The following is a 26,768-nucleotide window of genomic DNA, read 5'->3' as shown; positions in this document are numbered from 1 at the left end:
TTTTTCAGGCAAAGTGCTTACATTGTTGAAATTGTTGTCGGTTTCACCTTCCTCCTCCTGCTATCCTATTTGTGTGTCTCAGGAGAAAATAATTTGCTTTTTGCAGAAGACTGCCAGTGGCTATTTTCCTTTTCTGGTACTTAGCTCTCTCACATGCCTGAAATCTCACAAGTCCTGCTGTGGTGTAACCTGGGCATACAGGTGTTGCTTCACTGATTGGCATATGAGGAAATGTGGGCGAATCTGGGTTTAATGTGCATCTAACCAACCAGACCAGGTTCTGTGGCATCAGTAGAGGGAATGTACATTCCACCAGACTCATGCTAGACCAAAGTAGCCTGTGCCCAGAGTAGCGGATAGATTCCATCCTTCATGTCAGCTTCCATCAACCACTCAAGGGCTATGTGAAAACGGATTCTGAGGCCACCTGTGTGATGGATGGGTGATGTCCATCACTCTCATAGGAAGAGGGCGTGGAAGTCCTGGGATGATTCTTTCTTTAGTGATTTCTGCCCATTGTTTCATGCTCTTGTGGCACATATGAGAGCACCCACAAGACTAAGGAAATTTTAAGTAAATCAGGTTTTACTTACATAGTAGAAGCAGAGCCCCTATGTTTGCAGAAGGACTGGAGAATAGGGGTCTTCACAGTCTAATCTATACCTTAACCACAGGTACAGGATCCTGCTGGTCAAAGCGCTGTGCATCAGTTTTTCTAGGCATGGTAATATGCGGAGGACAATGGTCATGATGTATGATTTACTGATCAGAGTACTCCCAGGGCCCCACTTTTGAATGGCATTATTCAGCATTTCCCAGTGTCGCACAGATCTTGAGCTAGTGTATTAGTGCCTTATATGTTCACGATGGATGCACAGCATGGGCCATAAAAGCCACACTACAGAACTGTACATAATAAGGATGTTTTTATTTTAACCTGAATGCTCAGAACTGCTCTTGATGGCAAGGAGCCTGAAGTCACACTCAGTACAACTCATAGCATCTTCTGACCCCTTTCATCAGGAAATAGTTAGTCTGACCACCTCAAGTGGGAAGAAGAAGACCACAAGTTCTTATACAAATATTTTCATTGAAATTTAGCTTTTAATGACTTGAGCCTGCATTTCCTGATTTATTTCCTTTTCTTCATGTTTGTCAACAAAGTGAAGAGGATAAGCAAGATCCAAGTAGAAACATTTCTTACGCAAAATTGCAAGCACGTGAAGGAGTAACAGAGCTGTCCCTTCTAGAAAAGAGAATTGTTTTCTACAATTCTGATTGAGTTTGGTGTTTCTGCATTTAACATGTAACACATAACTTATTGAGTACCTGCTGTGTTTCAGGCACTGTTCTGGGCACTGGGGATGCAATAATGAAACAAAAACCGAAGAATAATCGCTGCTTCCAAGGAGCTTACTATTTGTTTCCTTCCATTGTTTCATAGAATTATATTAAAGCTGTTAAACATTTATTACAGTAGTAATACTTTTTTTAGTAGATTTTTTCTTTTTGGATATTTGTGAGTTACATTTTATTTGGGGCAAAATGAAGACTGCAGCCCCGGAGGCAGCACCTTAGATAGCTCTGAGAGACTGGTCCCAGTAGATTCTTGAAAGATTTTTTTTCTTAGTTTGGTTAGATGTAGGGTTCTGTTTTCAATAGGTTTCTGAGGTAGGGTTTTTTTTGATAGAATTGAAAGAGTAGTTTGTAGTGAGAGTTCTCAGTGGTTTTAGATTATATACTCTGTCATAGGAATGAACTTCTCGAGAAAAAAAACAGCACTTTATGTCAGTTTTTTAAATTGCCTTTTTCGCCCCAGCATACCTGTTCTTCCAGGGAAGGCATTCTGGACTGCAGTGTTAATCGCATGCATATAAGGAAAACAGCTCTTATACTGTTTCAAAGATATAGCTATAAATTCTGTCTTCTTCATAATTCAGGATTTCTCAAGCTTCGTGCATTCACATTTGGAGCCAGATAATTCTTTGCTGTTAGAGGCTGTCCTGTTCACCCTAGGAGGCTTTGCAGCACCCTTGGTCTCTTGCCATTGGATACCAGCAGTCCTCCTTACCCTCAAGTTATGCAGCCAGACATGTCCCTAGGTCATGGGCCACCAAGTCCGCCGCAGCTGAGAACCACTGGCATAAGTGATGTGATTCTGTGATGCAGGTCACACGTCCTCCGATTACAGCAGATCAGTGGAATCTCTGAGAAAATCACCTAGGACAAGCAGTGTGTTATTGGCATTTGTAGAAGCTCAGGGCAACGTTCCACCATGAAAGGGTTAATATGAAGTGAGCAAGATATTTACCAGTCTTGTGAAATAACACCAACAACAAATGATGAAAATCCTTCAGCCAATCATGCCTTGGAGATACTTTGCATTTCCTATTGGAAACTTGTTAAAAATCACATTCGTTTACCATAAGTTAGAGAGCATGTTGGACAGAGTACACTGTAAGTTAATCTGGAATGATTTACGCGTAAATGTGTTCCAGATTTGGTGAGCTCAGCTCGAGCAGCAGGCGGCTTGTTTCCAAACATTTCCATTCTCAGGAACTGACATTCAGTTCAATAAGTATTTACTGAAACATGTAATGTGAGAGGGCCTTAAACAGTCTGATATTGCTTCCATGACCCCAGCCGGCATGGAAGCAGCGCTCAGAAAAGTGCCCCCCCAGAGTGTCTGTGTCTGATGTGGCACCCCCATTTTGGTTTGTAAGATATAGAGAGATACTAGTTCCTTCCTTGCCCTTCACCACCTCATGTCCCCTCTCATCCTGTACCAGCTGTACTCTCCCCGGTGGATACATGTAATTACACGTGATGTCATGTGTTTCTTATTTGGTTCTTTGGTCCCAAATGGGCCACTTTTCAGAACTTTGGCAGGGACATCCATTGCATTTTCTACCTCCCCACCGACAGCTGGACAGGGTATTGCAGTCCAAAGTGGGGTCATTTAACCAACTCACCTTCCATTTTTTAATCTTCTTCATGTCTCACACATGCCAGTAGATTCTAAAACACAGGGCACAGTGCTGATAGAAGTTGCTGGAAGAAGGGTTGGCTTTGAGGCAGAAAGGATAAAAGAGAAACAGTGGGTTAGAGAATTTCCGCTCATTCAATTGCTCTTTATGGAGCACCCACTATGTGCCAGCCACTGGCAATATAGCAATGACAAAAATGGACAGGACACTGCTTTCCTGGAGCTCACAGTCTACTGGGCAGTGAGACAAGTGGGAAGGCCATGTTTTCATATGGCACAATAGATGCTGTAAAGAGAGAAACCAAGATGCCATATGAGCATTGAGGAAGAGCAGCACCCCAGCCTGGGGGATGGCGGGGAATCAGAGAAGGCTTTGCAGAGGAAGTGGTGTCTTAACTGAGACATGAAGATTATATTGTGTATCATAGAGGGAGAGGGAGGGACTTACTTGCCTGGTGGTCCAGTGGTTAAGACTTCACCTTCCAATGCGGGGAGTGTGGGTTCAATCCCCGGTCAGGAATCTAAGATCCCACATATCTCCATGGCCAAAAAACCAAAACATAAAACAAAAACACCATTGTAACAAATAAAGGCTTTTTTTAAATGGTCCATATCAAAAAAAAACCCAGAGAGGAGAGGACAAAGGGGTTCAAAGCCATGTTCCAAGGACAAAAGGTGAGTGGGAAGAATAGAATCTTAAGCACTGAGAAGTTAGGCATGTTTGGATGGTAGAGTGAGAGACAGGAGGGCTGAGAAGTAAACGAAGAGGAGCCAGTGACAGACGAGCTTCAGGACTCGTACGAGAACACTTGGGTCTTGGCTGATGCCCTTTACTGAGACCAGCCTCGACACAGTAGGTTTAGTTAGAAGGAGGATGAGTGACAGTGACTCAAGTTTTAATTCACCACTAATTCTAGAATATGGGAATGAGCTTTTAAGTGTTTCTGAAAGATGTCAAAAGCTAATGGAAATTTAAAAAGTTAATTAGCCTGTTTAAATGATTTTGTGACTGTAGGCTATCATGACATCCTGCAAATACACTCAGCCCTCTCAGTTTCTGCCAACTGTATTTTTTTCATCTAGTGATTATTTCTTAATTTTGATACTTATCATCTTATTGCTTAAAATTTAGCAAATGTGTATCTGTGAATGAGTACCCATGAATGAAGAAGTACAGTAAGCTATTTAAGGGCTATATTCTGGCTTTTCCAACATGCCTGTATTCTCTTTAGATTTCCTTTGCTGTGATGGAGGGTTTTATTCTAATGTTTTATTCTAATACTGCACAGATTCATTTTTGAGAGCATACACTATTTTTTAAGGTGACTAGAGAAAACCAAGTTATATTATTGGACAGTCTTTAGGCAGATATCTGACATTACAGGATTGTAAGGGTGCAGACCTCACGTAAGGGAAAATACTGCATGGTGAACATAATGCTCTGTGTTGATCCCATCGCCCAGAGCATATGAGGGATAAATGTGATGGTCAAGTTAAGGGCACTGAGATTACTTCCAACCACCAACCCCAGCCTCAGCTTTCCATGGCCCTCTAGGCCTAAAATACTGCATGAGAACTTTGTAAAAGATTCTCCTTTATAGTCAAGCGACCCAGCCACTAGGGGGCATCCAAGTTCACGTGCCTCTTTCTGTTTGTTTTCAACAGGAATTTAGATAATGGGCTGTGTGCAATGTAAGGACAAAGAAGCAACAAAACTGACGGAGGAGAGGGATGGCAGTCTGAACCAGAGCTCCGGGTACCGCTATGGTACAGACCCCACTCCTCAGCACTACCCCAGCTTCGGCGTGACCTCCATCCCGAACTACAACAACTTCCACGGGGCCGGGGGCCAAGGACTCACCGTCTTTGGGGGTGTGAACTCTTCGTCTCATACTGGGACCTTGCGAACAAGAGGAGGAACAGGTCAGGATGAAGCTACTCTTAAGTCTTTTAGCCATTGAACATTTGTGCTCCTTTGGCGTTTGAGTTTTTAACCACTCTCCAGCTCCCTGCTACCAAATGAAAGGCTCTTAAAATCACTGAAGCTTGATGGACAAATCTAGATACCGGCAACAGTGGCATGGGGGTCCCCCGGCTGCTGCTCTGTGAGGATCCTGTGAGGGTTACAAGGCACAACTTTCTGCTGAGTCATTTGAGGCCAGTGGCTCTCAACCTTGGCTGGCTGGCTTGGAATAACTAGGCAGCTTTTTCAAAATATAGATACCTGAGCCCTACCCCCACCCCCAATCCCAGATATTTTGAATCAGAAGTTTCAGGACTGGATATGAGCATGGATGTTTTGAGTTCTCCAGCTATGAAAGCACTCCTTCCTCACAACCCCCAGTTCATAGTGTTTCCAGGGGAGTACCTGCCCTTTCAGCTTTCTAATTAACCTCCATCCTGCCGGTCACTTCCCAGCTGGTGGGCTCATTTGGCTATATTATTTTTTGGCAATTTGTCTCCACTGATTCTCTAATCCTCCCATTGTCTTCTATATGACAGAGTTTATCAGCCCTCAAGTATTTTCATCTCTTTTGTATTTTAAATTTGAATCTTATGTATCCTTAAGGGATCGTCTCTTTTTTTTTTAACTTTTCCTTCTCTTTTCCCTAGGCTGTGTTTCACTGCTATGTGCATTTGCTGACTTAGCTAATACTTTGTAAAATATCTGGCGTGTGTTCTCAGACATATGTTTTCTGAAATATTTGTAAGATATCTCATGCATCCTTAATCTTCCAAAGCCTCTCCCAGTATGTGAACCATGGTAACTAGATATTTGACATAACTTGTTCCAAAACTGTCTTATTTATTATAAATTTTTTTAAATATATATATATATAATACATCAACCCATATGTTCTCAGTTCAGCTGGGAGCAGAGGTCTTATAAAATAGCCCACTATTACTTTTTACGTGGGGAATTGGCACTACCAAGGCCTCTCTTCCCTCTGCACCCAACAGGGTAGTGTAGTTATATCCAGGGGACCTGACCCAGAGCTTTGGGCAACTAGCTACTTCTGTGCTGCCAACACTTCACACTCTGTTCAGTAGAAAAAAAATATTTATGTTCATCCTTATGGTGAATGTAGCTTTCCCTTGAGAGCAGGCCTTACATGGGTGACTGGAGGCTGAGCACACTTCCTTATCTTTCCAGCCTTCCTGGAATGGAGGGCTGAAGGAAAGAAATCATCAGGCAGTCTAGGGACGTCTGTCTCTGGAGGATGCAGCGGGGAAAACGGGCCAGAGATGCACCCAGCACACACACCCCGTGCCTGCTGGGAGAAGGCGCGCACTCTGCTTTCTCTCCCTGGGCCTCATGTGGCTCCTCATGGGGGCAAAGCGTGTCTTGTCAGTGCTGCAGAGCGCTGCCCATCTGAACTGTAATGTTGCTACTTGTTGCCCTTGGTTGTGGCCAAAATGTAATATTAATATCTGTCTATTCTTGAAGACTCATTCCAAGTGTGCAGAGAGAAATCCTTCAGCCCTGGGTTTTAGTCAGCTCAAATAATACTTCCTTTCACAAAGACTGAGGCATAAATTCTGGTTTCACGCATTAGTTACAACACTGCCTGATGTTATCAGTGCTGATTAGATGTAAATTTTGAGAATGAGGCTTTAGTGAAGATTTAATCTCTTGGAATTAATTTTCCCTGGTGTAATAATCTCTCCCATTTTGATTTTGTTTTTTGTCAGGAGTGACCCTGTTTGTGGCCCTTTATGACTATGAAGCACGGACAGAAGATGACCTGAGTTTTCACAAAGGAGAAAAATTTCAAATATTGAACAGCTCGTAAGTTCGGAGAGGGAGAAGAAAGCAGGCATGCCTTTCAGGCCAGGAAGTGATTCTAGTGTTAGCAGTCTGCACCTTTTTTCATATCTCTGAAATGCTAAGAGAGCACTTGCTCATGAATCCATTAATTCTTAGCAATTTAACTTGAGGAAAGATGAGTCAATGAACCAGTGTGGTATTCTATGGTTCTGTGTGTCCAGGGAGCTTTTTGGGAGCGTAGAAGCAGAGTCAATGGTTTTGGTTTAAAGGCTGTGGAAACACCAGGATCTCCCTCTACAAATCCACAGTTTCAGATGATTGGCATGGGGCTTGCCTATCCACATTACCCTCTCTCTGCCCTGAGATTTTCTTCAGATTTCACGTGTCACCCTGGCCTCATGTAACGCTGGCAACACATTCCATTTTCAAAACCGCTAGATATTCTAATTGGTGAAGCCTGTGGAGGCATTTTGCCATAATGAAAATTTGCAATTGACTGAAACCTTTGTAAGGGGGAAGGAGAACTGATTTGGCCCTCTTGAGAATGACAACAGTGCATGCCTTTTCAATGTGGCCAGTAGGAACAGCCCGTTATGCAGGCAATGGGGAAACGTCAAGGGCGAGAATCACTCATGTTTCAAATCCTCCATTTAATACTTCCTTTAGGGAGAGTAAAATATGAGTCCGATTTCCCTTCAGTTTTTAAATATTGTGTCTATTAGGCTCAGGCAAGGTGCACAGGTCAGGGCCCTCCAGAAAAATTCAGGCTCAGAAGAAAATGATGTCCCGTGTGTCTAAGTCAGGCCCCCTCCCCTACTCCTCAAGTTTCCCTCATGAGCGCCCCCTAGTGTCTGGGAAAAATAAGGGCGGAGAGCCCCTTAGGAAGGTCCAGTTAATCTGCCCTCTGCCCTCTGAGCAAACTGGATTGTGTGATGGTGGAAGGCCCGGACGCCTGGCACTTCTGCTTTCCCACAGCCCTGCTCACCCTGCACATCCCAGGAAAGAGGAGTAGTCCTTGGAGCAAGGAACTGCCCCAGGCCCTGAACATTGCCTCCTTATAAAGCCCTCCCCTCCCCTCAAATGCCCCCAACTCAGGACGACCTTTCAAGGGCAGGAATGGAATTCCTCCCATATTAGGCCAGTGACTCTTCCAGACATCAGAAGGAACTGTCTCTGTAGTTATAGGATTGGGTTGTTTTTTTTTTTTAATTTATTATTGTCACCATTAACAGGGGGGTGGATGGGATTTTTTTTTAACTTTTTATTTAAATTACGTATGGTCAAGTGCACAGATCAAAAGTGTGCATGGTGGTGCTCGCATAATAACACTGCTCAACTGAAAAATAGTTCAGGTGGTACCTTGTATGTCATACGTATTTTACCACAGTTTTTTTAAAGGTGTACCATTTGCAGAATTTTCACAAACCAAATATACCTATATAACGTGTACCAGGATCAAGAAGAACATTACCTGCCCACCCCACCCCCCCAGCCCTCCTCCTGTAGCCACAGGAATTTTTCTTTAACTAGTGAACAGCTGCTCTTTGTTGAGGGCTCTTAGGTGCCAGCCATGTGCTAAGTTGCAGATGTTCTCATTTGCCCTTCACAGCAACTGAGGTGTGGCTCGTAGTCATCTTTTGACATAGGAGGAGCCAGAGGCTCAGGATAGAGAGCAGCCCAGGTACGTGGAGCTAGCAAGTGGCAGAGCGGAGGGTGAGATGTGGGGATGGCATACGGAGTGCAGTGTCAGGCTCGGGGCTGGAAAGGCCCAAGTCAGAGGAAACTGAGCCATTGCTGTTACATACAGGTTTGAGGGGAAGTGGGAGAGGGGGCATTTGGCTTTGATGTCTTCTGATTTCTGATTCCTTGTTAATTCGATGCTCAGATGAGTGCTTCTTGTCAGAGGCTGCTAATTTCGAACTCTGAAATACCACCCTCCTTCCCCTCCCTATTGTATTCAGTATTTCCTAAATGCCAAGGTTGGTTAGAACTTTTCAATTCATTTGTAACTTCTAAAAGGTAAGAATTCAGAAATATAGAAAATACCTTAAGTGACTCTCTTAGGTTTTCTCCACACTGCACATGGGTCTACACATCAGGTTTGCAGGGCACTTGGAAAGCCAGTCGTTGCCAAAATCTTAATTTGTGACTTCCTCCTTTGTTAAGCTGGGTCAGATCTGGAATGGCTTCTGATTGGAATTTTGGAGAAGCACTCAAGGAAGATACGATCTACCTCAATCTATATTTCGTGATTTGCATGCGTGGTCTTTAATGTTTACAGGAGGCATTTGAGGCTCTGACCCTGTTCCCTTAGAAGACAATATTACAAAGGACTTTTTTTCCCCTTTAATGTTCTTCCTTCTTGCCAGTGGAATTTCTCATCCTACGTGCCATTTAAATGCCCTTTTTCAAGGTTATGGAGCGTTGAAAATAAAGTTTTTGTAACAAACACAATATCCCGAAGTCAAGGGTAATAACAGGGAAGGGAAAATGGTGAAGGAAAAACAAAGCAGCAGTGCAGAACCAGATGGCGCGCGACTCCCTCCCCTTCCCCAGCCTCTCCTGGGCCCCTGGCTCCCACCCCTTGAAAGATGGGGAGGGACAGGGCTGTGTTCTCCCTGGGCCAGCTGCCACACCTCCCGTGTGGGCCCTCCCACTCCCTTCCCTGTCAGGGGCTACCACACCCCCCGTGTGGGCCCTCCCACTCCTTTCCCTGTCAGCGGGCTGAAGCTGAAGGCCTCCGGGCAGGCTTTTGTGCTTTAAGGTGCAGCGTAAACCGTGTGATGTGCTTGTGTGGCTGTGCCCCTGGCCCGAGCTGGAGGCACGGCTTCCCACCACGGGGAGGAGAGGTGTAGGTGCTCAGTGCAGGGTGTTCGGACATTACTAAACTTGATCCATTTTTGAATACAGAATTCATCTGTTTTATTCCTATTTTTGCATTTCATGACTACTGCTGCACCACCAGAAGCAGCAACTCTAAAATATAATCAGTGTTTTACAGAGTGGAACAGTGCTCGTGGCCTAGGGTGCTGTCAATAGTCGTGTCCAGCTCTTTGCAACCCCATGGACTGGAGCCCGCCAGGCTCCTCTGTCCATGGAATTTTCCAGGCAAGAATCCTGGAGTAGGTTGCCATTTCCTCCTCTGGGGGATCTTCCCAACCCAGGGATCAAACCCACTTCTCCTGCATTGGCAGGTGGATTCTTTGTCAGTGACCCACCGGGGAAGCTCCCATGGCCTACAGTAGTGACTCCTTTAAAGCTCTTTTCATTGTAATAAGAAGAAATCTGGTTTAGAGCCCATGTAAGCTTTTGACCAAATTGTTATGGATATGCTCTGTGAGAGTAAGATGGGTGGTGACCAAATTTAGAAAGAATCCAGCATTTATAATAATAATGCGCCAAAGCTCCATAGATCAAGGCTGACTTCTGTTTGCAAATGTCATTTCCTGGCTCCATCAGGGCTCCAAACTCCCAGCTCCTGGGACCACAAGCCCTCTGAGCAGCTCTGGGGAATGGGAAGAGGCTCTTTTAATATGTGTTTAAACTAGAGCAAGAGGGGAAGCTGTGATGGAAATTTCTATTCTAAACCAGAGCCAAGGCTTAAATCATGTATTTGAATCAGACCAAGATAACAGTTGAAGAAAAGTCTCACCAACTCTTAAATTAATGAAATAACTGGACTGTAAGAAATGTTTAAAGAAATGCAATTTTAATAATACTAATTACTTGTGGTAACTCAAAGAAAATAACCTAGTAAAGATCCTGTTTTCCTAAATCAAGTTGAATAATTTGCATAGAGTATGTTATTTATTTGTAAGTGAATTGGGCTTCCAGTGTATTAAAAAGTGATTTATTCATCTGCTCAGAAGGGTCCTTTTGCTATCTTGAGTCTATACCAGCCTGTCTGGGCACATGTGAGTTACTACATTGTGTCCTTGTCACCTCCTTTGGTGGAGAAAGGGACCCTAGATGGCCTCAAAAAGAGAAAAGGATTTTATCTTTCTCAGCTTCTCATGAGTGACTGAAAACCTTTGTGAGATTAATAGAGGCATTCAAGAGAAAATTGTGAATTCCTAATACATGACTTTAAAATGATCTGATAGTTGGATTCTAATCAGTGCTAAACTATTTAGGTGCCAAAACCAAAATGAGGTAGTTAATGCTCAATTTGAAATCGAAAGAACTTGATCACCTGGATAAGGCTGTGCTTGTCACAACTTGCAGCAAAGTATATTGGTTTCCTGTCCCAGATGACATTTCCACGCACCTGAAAATTGATAGTATTGACTTTTTTTTCCTAAATTCAAATCAATTATAACTAACTCAATGAAGGTTATTTTGCAGTAAAAAATAAATAAGCCTCTGCTGCAAGTACTTAATATTTTTCTTACTGTTTGGGAGATTTCCCAGGTGTGTGTGTGGTGGGAAGCACAGAGAAAGAGAAGAAAGCCTGGAAGTGATATGTACTGTTATTTTCTATAATGAAATGTCTCCATCTAGTGGAAGTTCAGAGCAGTAAATGTCACCACGTTAAAATGATAATGGCTCCAAAGCAGTTTCCTTAAACACGTGCAGTGTGCAAAGAAAAAAATAAACTTCCACATATGTTCTTAGATGATGTCCTTACAACTGCACGTATTTCCCTTGACAGATGTAGAAATGAAACCAATACAAACTGTTACAGTGTTAACATTTGTAATGTCATAATTTGAACCTGAAAGGCAGAGGGACAAGCTCAGGCAGCTACACAGGGTAGATTCCACACAGCCAGTATCAGTCTAGTTCTTAAGTTGGGTGGTGGGTTCACAGGTGTTCATATGTACCTGTAGTCTGTGGTATGCATAAATTACTCCATGAACTAAATTTAAAATTATTAATAAAGGAATTTCTGGGTGCAACTATCTCCCTCTTTTGATTGATTTGTTTAAATTTAATAGAGTAATGAAAGACTGGAAAACTAATTAGAACAGCAGTTTTTTAAAGGCTTTGCGAGCACCCTGTTTCCTTGGGAACTCTTCTGTGCTGCTTGTGCCACCTGACACTTCCCGCAGCCGCACCTGTAGCCCCGATGGGCTTGTCACCGTCTGTCTGTCGTGTGAAATCCTGTCTGGAGTGGCTGCTCATCATCACCTTGCTCAGGGTCAGGCTTTAGAGCTTGAGTCATAGAGTGAGGCGTGCATTTACCACGGAGGCTGGTCCTCCTCCACCTAATTGCATCCATCTGGGGAGGACCCTGACCAGGGTCCAGAGCCAGCATTTCTCTTCCCTGTCGGAGGGCTTTGACACACAGGTCAGTGAAAAAGTGATTGGAAAAAAAAAAAAAAAAAAAACAGCCTGGAATTGCCCTTGCTTCCTCCAAGGACCAAAAAAGGCAAGAGAGAAGGTGCTGGGCATCTGGTGATCAAAAGGCTGGGAGGCCTCCGTCTGCTCAGGGGCAGTTCGGTCCTCCCTTACCCTCCCGCTCTTGACCACAGTCCGGTGGAGGGCTCTGTGACACCGTCCGTGTCAGAGCTACAGCCCCACATACACACTGACCTTTGTTGATGGGGGAGGAGGCGCATACTCCGCTCCACTCGTGCTCCCTGTCATGTGCAGCTGTGTGAGTCTGATCGTATGAACTCTAACCATTCCATCTATTCATTTGTTTCAAGCTGGGTCGTGTTTCAAGTCCCCCTTTCCGTCTGTCTGCCCACAGCGCTGAGCGCCCGACAGATGAGGCCATGCTGTGGCTGAAACACCGGGCTGAAGTGGTGAGGCTAAGACTCTCACCCTCTTAGCGAGGTCTTTTCCTCCCCCTGCACCCACACAGCTGAACCCACCCTTCCTCTCCTGCCCCCCAGACTCAGGCCAGTGCTGTCAATACTCGATGAGATAACCTCAGAGGGCAAATGTATGAGCAAGTTATAACCCACTGTAAGCTTTATTCTTCTACCTATTTTCTTGAAAGCAAACAAGGCAGATATTCAGAGCGCCTACATCCTTTATTGGGCCTCCTAACAGGCCACCTTTCTCAAATGATATACAACTGTGAAGGGCTTCCCAGGTGATACAGTGGTAAAGAATTCACCTGCCAATTCAGGAGACTCAAGAGACACAGGCTCGATCCCTGGGTCGGAAAGATCCCCTGAGGTAGAAAATGGCAGTACTCCTGCCTGGAGAGTCCCATGGACAGAGGAGCCTGGCGGGCTACCGTCCACGGGGTCACAAAGAGTCAGACAGCGCTGAGCAACTAAACACACAGACACACATATGCAGCTACAGTGTCTGTCTCTCCCTTTTTTCTTTCTCTCAAATCATTTACTAGCTGACAAAATAACGTTAAAGCCAGGGGCCTGCATAGAGGTACCCGGACGCTGGGGATGAAGTAGAGACTGTTAGTTGGCACCATCAGCGCACCCTTTATTTTCTCCCAGCTCAGCTTTATTGAGATATAATTGGAAATATGACATTGTATAAGTTTAAGGTGTACAATGTGATGGGTTGACACATGTATGTTGTGAAATGTTTACTACAAGAAGGTTGGTTAACACATCCCTCACTTCACATAATTACAATTTTGTTGTTGGTACGATGTTTTCCTTAAGTAGGCAGTGATTGAGTTCCCTTCCCCTCTACGTTGGAGACACTTACCAAGCCACAGGGACTTCTTGGGCGGTGCTAGTGGCAAAAAAAAAAAACCTGCCTGCCAGCGCAAGAGACATAAGCCACAGCGGTTCGATCCCTGCTTCAGAAAGATCTCCTGGAGTAGGAAATGGCAGCCCACTCCAGCATTCTTGCCTGGAGAGTCCCATGGACCGAGAAGCCTGGTGGGCTACAGTCCATAGGGTTGCAAAGAGTCGGACACGACTGAAATAGCTTAGCACGCACCAAGCCAAATGCCCTCTTCCCCATCAGTGCCCCCTCACGGAGGGTCCTACATTCTGAATTCATAAATAAAGCGAGAGATGAGAGACAAAGCTGGATCCTCTCCCAGCTAATGTGGATGGCACGCATTGGACCCTCATAGAAAGCTGTGTGGGAGTTTGGAAAAGTCAGGTAGTAGAATGACTAGGAGGTAGTCATGTGCTCCCACTACACCGAGCCTGTGACTGCAGAACACGGAACCAGTTGACATATTCACTTCCTTTTCTCTTTTTTTTTTTCTCTCCAGGGAAGGAGATTGGTGGGAAGCACGCTCCTTGACAACTGGAGAAACGGGTTACATTCCCAGCAATTATGTGGCTCCAGTTGACTCCATCCAGGCAGAAGAGTACGTTTTGCTGTTTTCTCTTAACTACTTGCTTTTCCACGTTAGTTGCACTGATAAATTCATTAGCCTTATGCAAGAGGAAGAAGCAGTCCCCGAGAGCCATCAAGGGGGGAGAGGATGTGGCAATGCTGTGACCCCCAGGCTCTATGCCGTGGTTTTTGCCACATCTGCGTAATGCTTGTATCTTTATTAACTTAATGTTTTTCTTAAAGCCTGCTCACCTTTTAAAAACATTTATTTCAAGAAGAAACTTTATAGTAGCACCTCAAATAAAAACCGAGTATTACTTTGCCATAGATAGAAATAACCATAAGAACGTGATGAAATTCTACCTAGAGCATGCATTACTGGCCACTCCAGGATCTAAGCCTGCAGTCTGCTGAAGAAAAGAGGGGAGGGGAAGGAAGAAGGGAGGGATGAAGATAGAGAGAAAGGGAGGTGTAAGTAATCGTTAAAGATCAATTTGAGATTTTTCTCCTCAGCATGTACGGGAGTTTTAAAGGGGTGCTGGAAAGGCACACCGTTCACAGCCCAGGTAGGAATAACGCACGTGCAGTGTGTCCTGCCACTCAGGAAGCCCCGTGGTCATGCACTTCAAATGGTCCTTTGCTTTGACATAGAGTCTCAGGTGGCTTCTTTCTTAGCAAATCGTGACTAGCAGTTAGTACAAGGATTTCACTGATAGCGGTTTCATAAGATGGTCGATGGGCTGAGGGAATATCCTAGAAGGAATGACCATAGTTCCTCTCCCGGCCTGTGGGGATTCATGGGCATTTCCAAAGCAGAGAGCTGTCAGGATGGCTCGTGTGGCGGCCCTCCCCTCTGAACTGAGGGCAAGGGAGGTAGAACAGGATCTCCTGAAGGTGGGAGCCGGGCCTTCCCTCACCGCCCACCCCACTGCCCCAATACCTAGGGGACCTGCCTCTGCTGCTGAGGCAGTTCTGACTTTCCAGCGAGGTTGCTGAGAAGAGTCGGCCCTGGAGTCCACACTTTGGCGCTGATATTTAACATGCCCGGCGCTTATGTCAGCGCTGCAGGGACAGTTAGACTCCCCTGTGGGATGGCTTGCTTGTCTTTAATTCCCCTGTATCTCCTCTAGGAAGATCTGTTTTCCACTATCGAACACTCAGTGACTCTGAGCTCCTTTTTGCTCTCAGTGAGTGTTTCATCATCAGTGAATAAAGGAATCTGCCCTGAATCATTATTTTAGGGCAGGTTTGCAAACATCTCTGTGTTCTTTCAGAATAAAAGATGCCACCAAAATATACCATTACTTTGACTGAACTGGGAACCTACCCAATATACGTTTAAGTTATATTTGTAATAGTTTTTTAAAGAAGCAAATAACATTAAAAAAATAATACCCATGGTTTTACATGTGCAGTTAATTACCATTATCTTAAAATACGATTGCCTTAGTACACGCTATTGTCCTAATGGTTCCCCTTTCAGCACTGTTCATGTTTACACTGCGTTTTAATTGGGTTATTGATACAAATCTGGAAAATCATTTCCCACAAAATGATTCGTATAGTTCCCTTTATCCCCCCTAGCACAAGGTTAGGATTGTTGCGGTCTTGTGCCTTTAAAAGTCACGAAGGAGCTGACATGCAGTGTCTTTTCTTATCTTCAGGGAAGCTCACTCATTCACAAAAGAACTTGACAGTGAACACAGAATAGCTGTGTTCATGTATAATGAACTGAAATTTCATTTTAGAAACTGGATCCTTTCACAGTCAAACATTCTAAAAATTGTCCCTGTGCACAAATTCCAATGGAGTGCCACCAAGTTCTCCCTGGGGCTCTAGAAGCACCTGCTGCTCACCCAGCACCTAGTGTGGAAACATCACCCAACTGTCAGGCTGGGCTTACGGCTGGAGGGTACGGGGGAGGTGAAAGATGAAGAAGGAAGGCCAGGAGGCGGCTTGATGCGATGCTTCCGAAAGTGGCACGGGAGTGATATTACAGGGAGAGTAGGAACACGTCTGTGACACCGAGCCGTTTTTAAGGCTGTGCTGGTTGACCGTGAACAGTAAGTGGCCCTGCCACTGTGCCAGAGGTCACGTGTGGCAGGTCGCAGCACCACCACTCAGCACATGCCTCTTACAGGTCCTTCCCACTGCTGAGCAGGAAGACGAGAGTCACAAGCATCCGGGGACAGCAGTCATCTCAAATTAGGGATAGCCTTGACCTCTTTCTTTCAGAGTTCCTATAGGTAGGAAGCTACTGAAAAGACTGCTTATCCATTCCAATGGGCTTTTTTTTAATGCTTGATTAATGATCTTTATGTACACTAAGACTGTGTTTTGTTATTTGCCAAGGGTTGTAATAATGCTCAAAAATCCAGGATGTTGTAGAAGCTCATGGGCAGGGTGTCCTGAAGTTGCCATTTCAAAACAAGGTCTGGGGTTTTTCCTTTTTGTTCATGCAAGTGATACTTGCAACACAAACCCACCGGTTTCCCATCATCTCTGGAAGGAAGAAAAATAACCTGCGATTCAAATCTGATTGTTTTTCAGGCGTGAAAGGGGTGGATTAGGGACGGAATCAGGAATAGATTGAAAGGGAACTAGAGGAAGCTAGGAAAAATACACAGGGGGAAGCCAAGGAGGGACTTGGAGGTGAGGAGGCACGGGGGAGGCTAAGGAGGGACTTGGACGTGAGGAGGACGCACGGGCACTGTTCCACTTTGGCAAATGATCGTTAGACAATGTCTCCTTCCCTTGGTCTCACTTACAGGTGGTACTTTGGAAAACTCGGCCGGAAAGATGCTGAGCGACAGCTTTTGTCCTTTGGAAACCCACGGGGTACCTTTCTTATCCGTGAGAGTGAAACCACCAAAGGTAAGATAACGAGTTGAAGACGTTGGCTTGTCATTCAAATCTGTGGATTAGTCAGAGGGGATGAAAGGCTTATCTCTAATGTACAAGGATTTTTAAATGGCACATATCCTCTCTGCCTCGTGAGCAGAGTCCTATTTTCAGTTTCCCCTCCAGGCTCTAGAACTGCAGACAGTTCCAAAAGGACTACAGAGGCTCGAAACCAAGACCTTCCTCCCGAAACAGGGGCTGGGCTGCTTCTCCCCTCCAGGCACGCAAGATCACAGACCGTTCAGAAGTCCTTTAGAATTAGGATTTTCTGAAACTCTTAGTTCCTCAGGCGCCCATCACACATTGTTTTTTGGGAGGGTTTTTTGTGGGTTTTTTTTTTTTTTTTTTGCATTTCTTTTGTTTTTTTCCACAACCGAGGACTTCTCTTCCTCCATTTGCTGGCCTTCTCATCATTTAACAACTCATTAGAGCCCATGAGAGGAGCTGGGCCAAGGAAACAGCAGTGGCCTTCTAGCTTGAACAAACAGACTACTGGTTATTGGCTCCTGTGAAAAGTGTTGTGAAGCAATAATCGGAAGCTCAGTTCTAGAGAAACAGCCCTTAGATTTCTTTCAGTGCACACCACCCCTGACTTGGTGATGCTCCGTGAATAACCCAGACTAGGATAGCAATCTCGGCCATGAGCATCTGTGCTTGCCTCATCTTGCCCTGGGGAAGTTGGGTCTACGCCGAGTTCACCAGGACAAGTACACTGAAAAGACTTATCATAGGGAAAAAAAATCCAGGGAGCTTTCATTCCCAATGGTAGAATCATTTTATTACTAATATCTTCTGACATTAGCAGGAAAAAATTATTTTCTTCCTATGTTGCTGAATGGATGTGTGTGTGTGGTGTGTGTGTCTCCTCTTGATAATTATCAATCAGAATACTCAAGTAAATGAGTCCCCCAAAAAGAAATTGGTATTCAAAATGATTGGAGCTGCTAATGCTTTGCACACTTCCCAGGTGCCTATTCACTTTCTATCCGAGACTGGGATGATATGAAAGGAGACCATGTCAAACATTATAAAATTCGCAAACTTGACAACGGTGGATACTATATTACCACCCGGGCCCAATTTGAAACCCTTCAGCAGCTTGTACAACATTACTCAGGTAAGGTGAATTCTAACTGGCTACTAACCATTTGGATGCTGGAGGGAGGGAGTAAGAAAAGAGTGGGAAAAGGGAAAGTGGTACAGCAAATATATTGCAAAGGCACTAGGAAAACAGTCTTCTTTGCTAGACTCTTAAGATGAGGCTTGGCCGAACAGGTTCTGTCACTATTTTTACCTTCACAGTTATCGTTCGTTCCATATGTTTGTCAAAATAAAGACCATTCTCGTTCCCCAACTAGAAAGCAATAGGTTAAATTCTAAAAGCTGTTTGCTTTTTCGTCTTCGCCTTTAAATCCTTGGAAGTTATCTCTTCCTGCTCCCCTGCAGTATATATGGTTTCGAAGCTGTGAAAGGAAGAAGGTGTGGTCTCTGGGGGAACTCCATCCATGGGGCCTCCTAGAGGGGGTGGTGTGTTCCTACCATCACTTCCCTCTCAGCAGGAAGGGCTGCACACACGTACACTGGATGACTTTCACCATCCATTTCTCATGTTCCACTTCCCCACCGATGCTTCCGTTTACTAACTAGACTTAGATGTATATGACCCACAGCTCCTAGGGCTGTTACAGATATTGTATTAAATTAAACTTTCAAACACTAGATCCATCTCTGTCCTAACACCCAGACATCACCATCAGTCTGTTGTTCCTAGAAACATATAATTATTGGGTGTTTAGGTGTGTGATTTGTACATTTTATTAAAGAGGGTGATGGTACACGTAGTTGTTAAAATGACGGCTTTCTTTCCTAGATTAGCAAGTCAACCCCACTATGTCAATATATACACACCAATGGATGGACATATGCATGTCCAGATAGAGGTCTATATCCCAATTGTTTTTATGTGACCCATATGTACATTTTCTGTTATTCTTTAGGATAATGACAAGACTTCAAAATACTACATGGCTTGACTTCCACTATTGCTGTATGCTCATTCATTTAAAAATATGTGTGTATAATTTTTTAGCACCAAAAAAGGCAGTTTTTTGAAAATGGCACTAAGAAATATCTGTCTATTGATCCTGGGCACTAAAGAGCAAATGAAAAAGCATTAACAACACTTGGCAAGCTTGTTGATTAGGGAAGGGGGTCACTTTGCTTGGCGTGGATGCTAATGAAATACTTAGGAGAAATGAAGCAAAATATCTCCCTGAGATTAAATGATGTGCTCAAAATGCCCGCATGTTGTAAGGATCTCTCAAATGCCTAAATATATTTCATTACAGCCAGACATCAGCTGGATCCCCAGGGCTTGGATCATTTGAAAATATTGTGTTGGAAAGGGCACCTTAATAACATCATAAAGCTGGAAGGAGAGAAGGGATGTGAGGAGCAATAGACACTTTTTAATCTCAAAAAAAAAAAAAATCCATCTCGAGACAGATTTGTTTTTATATTGGCTTCTCCCCTTGCCTCTTTCTCTCCCTCACACAATAAAATGCCTCTGAAATATTGACACATAAATAATTTCCTGCCTAAATGTCTGAGAACCTGATTCTGTCAAAAAGAAAGGAATAACAAGGAACCTGCAGCTGGTTCCTGGAGCAAAGGCAACAGCTCTACATTCTGTGTCCCTGGAGTAGAGACGCCTCAGTGGGGTGTGGCCAGCGGGGCTCCGTCCCATCTCAGGCCAGGCTCTCTGCAGCTTTTGTCACTGCCTTGAGTCCCTGTCCATTGTCAACTTTCTCACCTGACTGGTGTTTAGCTTGGCATTTAGACAATTTCCCCTTACCACTGCTGCAGTCTAAGACTTTTTCTTTAAAGAGAGAGAGAAGAAAAGGGAAAAATCCTCCAAATAATCTATAAGTGAAAATGACTTTTTTCCTTCCTCTTTTTCATAGGAAATAGAGTTCTCTCACATCCTTGAGTTTCTGCAAATTTTAGTTCCCATTCTTTCTCCTTTCAAGCCAGACTCCTAAATTATACATCGGAGACTGTTATAAAGATTTTTTTTTAATGGAAGATTTCAAAGAAGCAAGAGTAGCTGACTGGTAGAAGAGAGTCAGTTCAAATTGTCAGAGAAATCACTAGAGAAATAGGACCTCTTTTTTCCCTCGCCAGGTGTAATCTCCAGCCTTACTAGTTTATAACAGTCTAACGTTCTGTACGAGAAGCCTGTACTGAAGCTACAATTTTAAGTATATTCATAGCAAAGAGAGTCCCCACACCCTTGATATGAGACGGCGGCAAAAGACAGTTGTGCTGACATTCTGTGGTCCAAATGTACTTTTTGAAATCAATAGAGGTTATTTGCAGAGTTTCAGAAGACATGTTATTAGCACACTGGGCTGAAAACATTTTTCTTATTTCATAAGCACAGACACCAAAGCAGCCTGAATCTGTATCTATGTATAGACTATAGTAGACCTGGGTGTACGCAGTCATCGAAATCCAAAACGTCTTCTGTTCTGCCTCCAGCGAGCACGTTTCAGTGTGTGGTGTCTACTCTTCCAACACGTGTGTAGTTCTCTGCTGACATAGCTCTGTTTTGAGTAACCCTGTGCGCTGGCTGGGTTTGTGCCCCGTGAGTGTTGTTGTTTCACGTGTTTGCTTTTCTCTTCCTCTCCCGCCGCTGTCCTCGCTCCATCAGAGAGAGCCGCAGGTCTCTGCTGTCGCCTAGTAGTCCCCTGTCACAAAGGGATGCCACGGCTTACCGATCTGTCTGTCAAAACCAAAGATGTCTGGGAAATCCCTCGAGAATCCCTGCAGTTGATCAAGAGACTGGGAAATGGGCAGTTTGGGGAAGTATGGATGGGTATGCCGAGACTCAATTACTCTATTACTAGCTTTCTCGTTTGGGGAAGTCCCAAACATCAAAGATGGAAGGTGAAAATAAAGACTTTTTGGCCAGGAAGAGAATATGAATTACAAATAATTTGGATTTTGATTTCAGAATTCTGGTTAAGATTGGCAGATGGCGCAAATGATACTCTTATATGAGCCTCAATTCATAAACCAGGAAATGGTACAAGGAATATTCTAGCCTGCACCAAAGGCCTTCATTTCCAACTGCAAATGTTGGTAGAATGAACAGTGTCGCCCTAAAGGGCCCGTCACCTCCCATCTTTTCTAGCGCATGCATGATTATGGATTATAAGGACTGTGTTTTCTTTATTAATTCCCTTTCCTGTAGAGAAAGCTGATGGTTTGTGTTTTAACTTAACTGTGATTGCATCGAGTTGTACCCCACAAACTTCTGGATTGTCTAAAGATGCTTGGGAAGTTGCACGTGATTCCCTGTGTCTGGAGAAGAAGCTGGGTCAGGGGTGTTTCGCTGAAGTGTGGCTTGGTAAGGCAGAGGGCACATTTTGTTTTGGCTGCATCTCAAAGCCAGCTACAAGGCAATTTTGAACAAACAAACACACAGCTGGTGGGACCAAGATGCTTGACCTGGATGGCTAGCTGGGCACAGGTTATTCCCTTCCATTCTGCTTCATGTGGTTAATTAAGGCACACAGAACAGAAAACCAGTACAGTAAGAATGATGTTTCCTCTTCTAAGACGTGGGAAGGTAAGATTCTACAGATGGGCTAATATAGGAAAAGACCATGGGCTTTTTTCCTCAGTAGCCTGGATTTGAATCTTTTCCAGCTGATTAACCATGGGCATGGGGCTTATTTCATCTCTTTGAACCTCAGTTACCTCATCTGTAAAACTGAAATAATACCTACTTCATAGGATTACATTGAGGGTGATATGGCATAGTATATCTCCATGGCAAATGGCAGGTACTCAGTGGACACTCGTTCTTCTCTCTTAATTTGGTTGTCTTTGGTCAGGCCAACTTCTCTGGCCTTCCCCACTGCTTTAAAACACCCTGAAACATCTGTCAATAAGGTCATGTTGCTGCTTATGGAATCCTGCTTCTTACTTTCTTAGATTCAGTTAAAAGCAACATTATTTAAAAGCAAAAGCTTAGGTTGGTACCTGTTGATTTGTGTGGGTGTAGGTACTTAGGTGTGATCTGCATTAAAAGATTTAATGCAGTTAAAGCACTTAGAGTGGAACTTGACAACTAGTAAGTACTACATATAGAGAGAGGGAGAGAGAGACACACACACACCCCCTCAGTTATACACATGGATGAGTGTATGCATATGCATTATAGTAAGTATATCATTATTAATATAATCACTTTCTGAGTCAACTTATTGTATCTGTCTCTATCTGGAATCTAACTCTCATGTTGTATTTATATGGCCTTACACTCCCTTATCCACCCAATTTATAATTAGATTTGTGAGTCCTAAGGATTTCAATACAGTCATTCATGAAATCAGGAAAAATTAAACTCTACAAGAATTTATTTTCAAACATTATAGTTACCAATTTTAAATCATTACACATGCTGTTATGTTTTCCCCTGAATGTGAAACACCATGTTGAGGTAGTTCAGGATCAGGATGGAAAGTTATCTAGGTAACCAGGTGATATTAGAGAGGATGATCTCACTGTTAAAATTTCAGGGGTGCTAAAACACTCACACAGACCACTTACTAATTGTCAGATTTCCCATTTATGTTTAATGGTCAGTTTTCTATAAGATTTCAATGAACTCTTTTTTTAAGCCACTTATCCTTTGATAATTTACATTTTTATAGGTTGCATGTTGTGATTATATGAACCATGTTTTATAACAAGGGTAACAAGGGTAACAAGACTTGTTGCAATTTATAGAATTTTTTAGTTCTAGGATTAATTATATTAAGTATAAAGTTAATTTAAACCAGCCTTCTTTTCCAAATAGAAAACGATATAATCTTAGTAGATTTTTCCGTTTACCTTATAGTTTTAATTCAAAGTCATAGGACCAATAATGGATACATATAGGATTTAGTGGGGTTTTTTTTAATTTTGGTGCTAAAAGAGACTGGAAAGATAATCCAGTTCCATTTCTATATTTTACAGATGAGGTAAATGATGAGGATCATAAACCAGGCCCGCCTCTGAAACTCCTAGATTATTTTACATGTGTGAAGCTTTAAATATTTCTTTTCCCTCTTAGCTGCTGTTTAATTTTTCCAGTCTAGTAGAAATCATTGTTCTTGTGGCTGACCATCAGTAAACTTGAGGAATTTTCTTTTCCTGGTTGAAGTATTGGCAAGTGGACCAAGAGCTTCTTGCCAATACTTCTCAGCACATTTAGCTCAACTTCTCAAGGACTCAGTCAAGTAGCTCATCCCTGGCTGACAACTGAAAGTCTAGAGGTAATTTCCAAACTTCCTTAGTGTGATGTTATATATTTTAAAATGGCACACCCCAGAAAATAGGACTTAATGTCATTTGTTCCATGTTCATCCTCCTGTCTAAGGGACGGCTATTGGATGGCCATTGAAGGCCAGTCCTGTTCTAACCCCTAGACACTCATCCTTATAAAGAAGTATCCAGAAAGTACTAGTGATCTAGTGTACTATATGATAAGTAAATATAATTAACATCCTGTATATTATCTATGAAAATTGTTTAGGGGATAAATCCCAAGAGTTCTCATCACAAGAAAAAAATTTATTTGTATTTAATTTTGTATCTATCTAAGATGATGGATTTCACTAGACTTAACTGTAATAGTCACTCCATGATGTATGTAAATTAAATCATTATGCTTTACAACTTAAACTGATACAGTGCCATATGTCAATCATATCTCAAAAACTACTAGAAGGGAAAAAAAATGAAGTATCCAGAGCTTTTGATACAAATTTGTGATCACGTGGCTGAACCAGAAAAGGAAAGTGATATATATCAAAATACGAAAAATTTTTAAAGAATTGTAAACCATGATATAGCCTGTAAGTAAACACATTTTTTCCTGTTGAAAATACTTGACAGAGTCCTTGCATTTGATTGTCTTTGTTCAACAACAACAGCAGCAAAACTCTATTAAGTTTTCTTTAAATGTAAAATCTAACTTTATACAAATAGCTATTCATTAAAAAAGTTTTTTTCCCATCCAAAGAGGATCCTTGGTTTGACTTAATCTTGTGGGGTGTCTGCAGGTACCTGGAATGGAAACACAAAAGTAGCCATAAAGACTCTTAAACCAGGCACAATGTCCCCTGAATCATTCCTTGAGGAGGCGCAGATCATGAAGAAGTTGAAGCACGACAAACTGGTCCAGCTATACGCCGTGGTGTCCGAGGAGCCCATCTACATCGTCACCGAGTATATGAATAAAGGTTGGACTGGGCCTCTCGGGCTCCCCCTCACAGGGACCTGCAGGCTTGTCTCAGGGAGGGGAATGGAGCTGCCTGCCTGCTTTTTCCCTCCTTCCTCCATGAGTCAAGCATTCTTTGTCAGGAAGCACAAACTATGTGCTCACTGGCAAAAACATTGTACGAACAGACAGTGACCTTGAGTTTGACCCCCAGATTCCTTTGCATGCTTTTGCACATGTCAGGATTTCCAGCTCCTCTCCATAACTGAATAATTCATTTTTAGTATCGGAGTGATCAGTGCATGCATGTGTAGTCGTGTCTGACTCTTTGCAACCCCATGGATTGTAGCCCACCAGGCTCCTCTGTCCATGGGCTTCTCCAGGCAAGAATACTGGAGTGGGTTGCCATTGATACAGAGGGCTATAAAAGTTTGCTCTCTTCTTAAACATCTGATGTAGAAAGACATGCTTTTAAAGAGCACATTATATTCTCATTCTTTTTCTCTCTCTCTTTGTCTTTCTAATCAAAGCAATATTGTTGGGGATAAGACCACAGATCACTTTGTTTTGGAAAAATAGATGAACCAAACAAGAAACAGCCTTAAAAGGCAACGCATTGTACATCAGATGACACCAGTACAATTTTTCCCTTTCCATGTACTTTCTATTAAAATATATTTGGAATTATTCCCTGGCAGATTGTTTGTCCTTTGTATTTGGTTATTTGGTAAATAACTTTGTGATTAAAGCATGAAAAAAAATACCAGTGATCACATGAACCTCCAGCCTCTGCCCATGATTGCTTCAGCCCCAGTGTTCATTCTGAGCTCCTTAGGCGGAGTCATCACACTGGCTCTGAAGCTGCAGCCTTTGGTTTCAGGTATCTTTCAAGGCCTGATTGGCCATGATCTAATGTGGGGAGCCACCTACCCCAACCCTGTATTCCTCAGATACCCTTTTCTTGATTTAAAAATCTGTCAATAAGCTGAGCCACTGATTGTACACTTTACTATATGTTGGAATCACCTAATACAGGGGTCCCCAACCTTTGAGAGCTAATGCCTGATGATCTGAGGTGGAACTGATATGATAATAACAGAAATAAAGTACACAATAAATGGGATGTGCTTGAATCATCCCTAAAGCATCCACCACCCCCAAGTCCATGGAAACATTGTCTTTAAAGAAGCTTGTCCCTGGTACCAAAAAGACTGGGAACCACTGATCTAATGGGCTTCTCAAAATATAAGTCTCTGGGCCAAAAGTCGATTCTGTAGATGTGGGATGGGTTCTGAGAGTTTGTGTTTCCAACTGGTTCCCCAGGGGTTGCCGTTCTTGCTGGTCCGGGACCATGTACTGGGAACCACTGAGCTAGGCGCTGTTTCTCCACATCACTCCTGAGCGGGACTGATCGGGAATTCGGGAATGAGAGTGAAGTGGTGCAGCCTTTAATCTCATCTAAGGCTGCTGCTTATGACATGAAGCCCCATTTCTTCTAGCTTCATCCCATGTTTGTTGCCCTTAGTATTGGAGTCACCACTGTTTACTTTTAAAAAGTAAAACTGCAGCCTCCAGTGCATAGTTGTTTTTTTCTGCCCAGTTTTTATGTGTGAATCATTTCATCTGATTACCTCATTCCTTCTAATAAGAAAACCAAATACAGCCCTTCATTGGGAATTTTGACCTTTCGGAGGAAATCAAAATGACTTTATGTTTTGTTCATAGGAAGTTTACTCGATTTCTTGAAAGATGGGGAAGGAAGGGCTCTGAAATTACCAAACCTCGTGGACATGGCAGCACAGGTAGGCCCTCGATTCATGCCTTAGATTTACCAGCGAGTGAACACGTGGAGCCACGTGTAATGCGCACTTCCTCGGTCTACGCAGGTTGCCGCGGGAATGGCGTACATCGAGCGCATGAATTACATCCACAGAGACCTGCGGTCAGCAAACATCCTCGTGGGGAATGGACTAATTTGCAAGATCGCCGACTTCGGATTGGCCAGGTTGATCGAGGACAATGAGTACACGGCAAGACAAGGTGGGCACTTGAATGAGGAAAGCTCGCGATCCCATCCTGCACAGCCCTTCCTCCTCCTTCCCTCCCTTCCTCCAGAAGATATTCGGAATGTCATTCTCCAGCTGGGTTTTTCCTTCTTGATCTGGCAGGAATCTGACCGCACTGCAGATGGGAGACTGTAGTGGGTTCAGTTGGTGGATAAGATGTTGCTTTTTTCATGCGCGAGTGTCCACTGATGTCCTCCTTGCTTGTGCCACCCTCGTGCCTGCATCCAGGCTCTGGACCCTCTGCCTTTCGAGGAGAGGGTGTGGAAGGCCAGGAGAGCAGTCAGGCAGCCGCTCATCATTCCGTCAGAGTCTCAGCCAAAACAGAAGGCACTCTCATTGGAGAATTTAATAAAGGAGTTATTTGCGACAGCGCAGGCAGGGTTTAAGAAAACCAGCAGGGCGTGATGCGGCCTCCCAGAGCTTGTAACAGCACCAGAACTAAGAACGAGCAGCTGTGCGTGGAGACCACCGCTGGCTGAGACAGGCCTCTGGGGAAGTCACGCCCAGGCTCACTCTTTAGCCCTCCTACCGGTCTCCTGGCAAGCCCAACTA

The 26,768-nt window shown here is 43.6% G+C and overlaps 1 protein-coding gene across 5 annotated transcripts in view; it reads left to right on the top strand.

Annotated features, from left to right (window-relative positions):
* Positions 1-26,768, top strand: part of FYN (FYN proto-oncogene, Src family tyrosine kinase) — a 212,549-nt gene that overhangs the window by 154,304 nt on the left and 31,477 nt on the right. For 3 of the 5 annotated variants that reach the window (XM_006070084.3, XM_006070083.3, XM_006070085.3), the window contains 9 exons: positions 4,652-4,909; positions 6,680-6,776; positions 13,906-14,004; positions 16,744-16,847; positions 17,842-17,991; positions 20,587-20,751; positions 23,993-24,172; positions 25,876-25,952; positions 26,037-26,190. In XM_006070084.3, the coding sequence (XP_006070146.1) occupies positions 4,663-4,909; positions 6,680-6,776; positions 13,906-14,004; positions 16,744-16,847; positions 17,842-17,991; positions 20,587-20,751; positions 23,993-24,172; positions 25,876-25,952; positions 26,037-26,190 (1,273 nt within the window). In that variant the 5' untranslated portion in view covers positions 4,652-4,662. Of the gene's footprint in view, positions 1-4,651; positions 4,910-6,679; positions 6,777-13,905; positions 14,005-16,743; positions 16,848-17,841; positions 17,992-20,586; positions 20,752-21,129; positions 21,286-23,992; positions 24,173-25,875; positions 25,953-26,036; positions 26,191-26,768 lie in introns of all 5 variants that reach the window. The other 2 variants (XM_006070086.3, XM_025294726.2) reach the window with 2 other exon arrangements.

The sequence above is a fragment of the Bubalus bubalis genome, chromosome 10 (assembly GCF_019923935.1).
Source record: "Bubalus bubalis isolate 160015118507 breed Murrah chromosome 10, NDDB_SH_1, whole genome shotgun sequence".
NCBI lineage: Eukaryota > Metazoa > Chordata > Mammalia > Artiodactyla > Bovidae > Bubalus > Bubalus bubalis.
Note: the sequence above shows the minus strand (reverse complement) of the source record. Positions and strands in the feature narration are given on the sequence as shown.